General features: G+C 40.6%; 1 protein-coding gene across 1 annotated transcript in view; it reads left to right on the top strand.

Moving 5' to 3' along the window:
* The first annotated feature begins 1,394 nt into the window (after positions 1–1,394).
* LOC137991880 (short transient receptor potential channel 5-like) overlaps positions 1,395–5,000 on the top strand; it is a 35,946-nt gene continuing 32,340 nt past the window's right edge. The window contains exons 1-2 of the mRNA XM_068836911.1: positions 1,395–2,397; positions 4,924–5,000. The exon at positions 4,924–5,000 is cut by the window's right edge and continues 275 nt beyond it. Coding sequence (XP_068693012.1) covers positions 1,489–2,397; positions 4,924–5,000 — 986 coding nt within the window. The 5' untranslated portion in view covers positions 1,395–1,488. The remainder of the gene's footprint in view (positions 2,398–4,923) is intronic.

Below are 5,000 nucleotides of genomic sequence, written 5' to 3'. Positions count from 1 at the left end.
CCTCACCCAAAGTCACTTTAAACTCCTTTTCACAAGCTGGATAGTTCAAGATAACCTTCAATAGAAAAAAAGGGAGTATAAACTTATTAACGCATGTACGCGAGTAACACAGACAATCAACGTGAAACTATTTTGCTTAGTTTTTGGCATCCTGGGGTACAAGAATAGTGAATGAGAATTAGTGTATTGCTACAGAAACAGCTAACTGACCTGAACACATGAGTGTTTTGAACAGCTTTCCCTATAGGTTGAGTTTTCTTGCCTCCTTGATTGTTAGACTTGCTCAAAACACAGTTAGGAAATGCACGCAACACCAACGGAACAGAATGCCCGATTGCTTCATATCCAACAAATGAACTTGCTGAAAGAAAGCTTGTAGGATTTTCGATTTCAGCTGGATGAAATAACGTTTTCTTTATCGATTTTACATTGGTAGAGGTAGTACTCGGAGCTTCTAACGAAGGCGTCGTCCCAGACACGTCCTCGCTCGATGCACTCTTCCCCGCTTGATGCGCACTGCGGCCGTCTCTGAAGCTTCGGTTCTAAGCTCGTCTTGAAGAGTCTTAAGAGCAGAGGACAATTTTTTCAACCTTTTTCAACCTTGGAAAACATTTCTTTATACAAACGTATTGCGACCTGCAACTCTCCTCCTAAAATCCTAGAATTGTTCTCCTCTTAAATCCCACTGTGAACGCCCAAACACAGCGATTCTGTCAGTCTTTTCCAACGATTCAGCAAAAATCAAACAATTAACCAAATTGGTTTCATATGAAACCGCTTTTTTTGGAGTATAAGTTATCACATCAGTAATATCACTGTTTTTTTTAGTAGACGAGATAGGACTTCGCTGAACAGAGAAAAACCCGCGCGAAAATAAATGCGTGTGTTTATTTCTTACAAGCATTTTTATTTGCGTGTAGAAAAACAGTAGAACCATGACGTCAGGAACATGACCTTGAATGAAGTCCATCAGACGGAAAAGGGAGAAAAATGCGTGACACGAGCGACCTGGACCGTCTGAGAATCAGGCTACCTTTGACGCGGAAGTCTAAGTATTGTAAGTGTGTAGTACACGCTCGCTCAGCTGAAAACTCTTAACTGCATCAGTTTTCATTTGATGATTTAAACTGAATCGAAAACCATTCCTTAAATATATTCTGGCTGCAAAGGAGAGGACAGAAATGTGGTAGCCGTGGTTATTAAGCATTTAAATTTGACCTTCCAAGAACTCGCCTATCGTAAACAATAGACCCTTTGCATAAATGGCGCCCAAATTTGAATAACAATACTTGATACATCCTTAGCCTCGAGTTTATGTTTCAAGACAAAGGATTTTTCTCATGAATGTGAGGCTAAGGATGTATCAAGTATTGTTATTCAAATTTGGGCGCCATTTATGCGAAGGGTCTATTCTGCGAAACGAAAACAACTTGAACTCGCTAGCACATTTAAAGACAAATGCGCCCTTGTTTTTAAAGCGTTGTCGACATGTTAACGTTTCACGGTTTTCTCGAAGCCGTTTCTAAAGATGTTGAAGAAAAAAAAGACGCCCTTAAAAGTTTTCTTTCGGATGCGAAAAAAGGAAGAGTGGCAGTCAATGACGGTCAAGGAAAGTGGTACAGAGAGCTGCTTTTGAAAGCTCTCGAAAACGAAGACCCTGACAAAGTATTGAAGTTAATAGTCGATGGTAATGAACAGAACGCCAAAACACTTAAAACTCTAAGCAATAATGCAAACGCCATTGCTCAACGCGAACGAAAGAGAACAGCTTGTCATCTTTGGCACTGTGGGAAGGGTTGTCGTGATTGTTGCAAAGAAGAGATCGACGCGTTTCTTTACACATGTTGCAATGATTGCTCGTGTTCTTGCTACAAAAATGGCAACTGTTGCAATTGCATGCAGCCGTGTTCTTATGAATGTGGTAAGAAGATGATAACAAAGTTTTGGAATTGGCTGCGTTGCCACCAAGATGAGGAGCAATCTATGGAAACCCATGACTTTAACGAAGAGGAAAGAGAGTGGATCAAAATACTCTCCAATCCGCTGTACATCAGCTTGGCGTGGTTCTGCAGGATCTGCACAGAGCCTAATGGAAATGAAGCCGGAAAGAGAAAAGAAAATGAAGAGGAAGACTTGATTGTTGCCGCTTTACGAGATTCGCATCTTCTTCAAACGATTGCCAGTAACGATATTCACCAACACAAAAAAGAATACCAAAAGCGAGCAGATGAAATTGAAGAATTTGCCAAAGCTGTTGTCGAAGGAAGCACTACGAGCAAACAACTGCGTAGCATAATGGATACGCAAGGAGAAGGATGTCTAAAGCAAGGCAAACCTGAAAAGTTCAACCAAAGATTAAGCGTCCTTAAGATTGCCACTGACCTGGAAAGGAAAAAGGTTTGTATATTTACTATTTTTTCAAGATCAGGAAAACCCAGGCAACGACAATCTGTTAGGCAGATAGACACATTATTCACTGTTTATACATAGTATAGTAGTGGCTGGTTTTTACACCGCTTTTATCACAAGTGGATTTTATGCAAATGTTGTTTGCACGCATGGATGCGGTTTTTGAAAGCTACGGAAGAGTATTTGTTCAGTTCCTCCCTAAGAATGCAAAAAGTAACAGTAATATTTAGGGACTAAATGCCAGCCGACTTTTTTCAATTGAAGCAAAATGTAAACACTATTAGCTTTTCACAACATAAAAGCCGAGATGACATGCACTAATTTCTTTCTTATGTCAAAAGTTCACTGAAGGTAACAATTTACTCAAAACTAACTTCGGGAATCTTAGTGAGCTTAAAATTCCAGAACGATTTTGGCCAAACTTCTTCTTTGGCGCCACTGCTAACTAGTCAAAAATAATCAAGATCCCGGAAGATTCGCTATTGGTTTTATCTCTTTCCTTATGTATTTTCCTCTCTTCAAAACGATAACTAAGTTTTGTAAAATAAAAAGGCCCGTTTTTTTACTAAAAAATTATCCGCTAAGCCATCAAAGCAAAAACATGTTTGGCATCTCTGGCACGTAATAGGATTGACGCATTTGTCACATATTCTAAAGCCTGTTCACTCCGATTTCCTCTTGACAAGTTCATCTAGATTTTGACAAGCGACTGCCTTGTTTGAAATTTTCTCTCGCAAGGTGTGTTGTGTGTTAAAGTTGGATACTAGGGCCGTGTTCTCCATTGAAGAAGAATCCGGAAACAGATTCTTCCAACCGAAAACGGATTCTTCGTTCTGCTACTAAAATTTCACTACATCCGGGACTCTGAATCCCCGGGATTTTACATTAGAAAGAGACCATGCGTAGAAGCAGGGAACTCCCATAATAAGCCTATGTCACGGCATTTTTAGACTACCTTTCCCACGAAAAGTCTGGTGACCCAATGACGTCAAGTTCGTTTCTTGTGACATCGGGCTCCTGCGAGAGTCTAATTCGCGGGAACTTCAATCTCAAAATAAATCGGTCTGTGAATATAGCGCAGTTGTCCGCTCTGACTCATGGGCTTTTTCGTAGATTGGTGTTTTAGATTATGACGCTAATCGGATTAGCGATCAATGCATAATGTGATAATGCGATAAAAGTGTCAAATTTGCGACCCGTTGCTAACGGCAACGGAAGCGATCGCATTACGAATAATTGACCTCTGTTGGCCAAAAATCACCCAAATCACCGATTTTTCGACGGAACATTCATCCCAGAGGATTACACAATTCGCTGGATATATAATAAAGGTAAATATGAAAGATTTGGAGGAACAACAAGAGAATATTTTGAGCGAAAAACACAATCCTGTGTATTGACAACAACACGTGGCGAGTTTACCTTTTCAGCGATTTCAAGGCTTGAAATTCCATCAAGTGAACCAAAATCCTTTTCTTTATCCTTTCCGATGCCTGCAGTGTTATTTTTTGCCTGGAAAGCTTTAGTAAAAGCGCTCCGCGATCGGTTGAAAATTTCGCCTTCGCATGGCTTCGCATCGACTCAAATTGCCTGAATTAGAATGGCGGTCATGTAGGCGTCATGAAAGCTAGAAAGCCGAGCTTTTCAGGGAAACTGGGGCCATATCTCAACAGTAAACACATCAAATTTCACAGCGATCGGTGAAAATCGCGGCATTCAACGAATCCTACCAAAAATGATACTATTTCGTATCCGACTTTTTTATTTTAAAGTTCGTATTATTATATCCGGTATAATAGGTGAATGTGTGATAGAGAGTGCATACTGCAGCTATATAATTCTAACTAAAAGTGAACATCGTAGTTAATCAAAGGAAACCATGTTGCCTTGCAGTTATGAACGAAATTTACTATTGCGCCGAGAAACCTCGCGATACCGGTGCGACGCTCTAACCAACTGAGCTATGAACCCAATGACGTTGGGATTTGGTCGTTTCTGGGTTCACATGTTCCCGTGACAAATGTTCCCGTGTTGAAGGCCTGAATTTTTCAGGCTTCTCGACGCAATAGTAAACTGCGCTCATAACTGCGAGGCAACAAGGTTTCATTTGATTTCATACCCGCAGTGCAGTATATGATGCATTCATATATATCATTTCCTTCATTAATTCACTCATCACTCATCACGGGAACATGTGAACCCAGAAACGACCAGTTCCCAACGTCAGTGGCTTTATAGCTCAGTTGGTTATAGCGTCGCACCGGTATCGCGAGGTCGCGGATTTAAAACCCGGGGGGGGGGGGATACGATAGTAATAATAGGCTAGTAATAATGTAAAGGGGGTCCACACAAGGACAGAGAAAAACTCTTACTAGGCTTGGATTAACCTATTTATAATTAATTTGAATTGTAACTTTCTCTACACGGCAACATAATCCAGCAGTTCAGTGCAACTTTGAATTTCATCACTCAACCACAGAGCACATCTGATAAAATGATGTCTTTTTTTTTCAGTTTGTGGCGAGTGGCAAATGTCAGACTCTCCTCAACGAATTCATTTATTACGGGTGGTCAGGTTGGCAGAACAAGAC

This window comes from Montipora foliosa, chromosome 2 (genome assembly GCF_036669935.1).
Source record: "Montipora foliosa isolate CH-2021 chromosome 2, ASM3666993v2, whole genome shotgun sequence".
NCBI lineage: Eukaryota > Metazoa > Cnidaria > Anthozoa > Scleractinia > Acroporidae > Montipora > Montipora foliosa.
The sequence above is the reverse complement of the archived record's forward strand: the minus strand, read 5'-3'. Positions and strand labels throughout refer to the sequence as shown.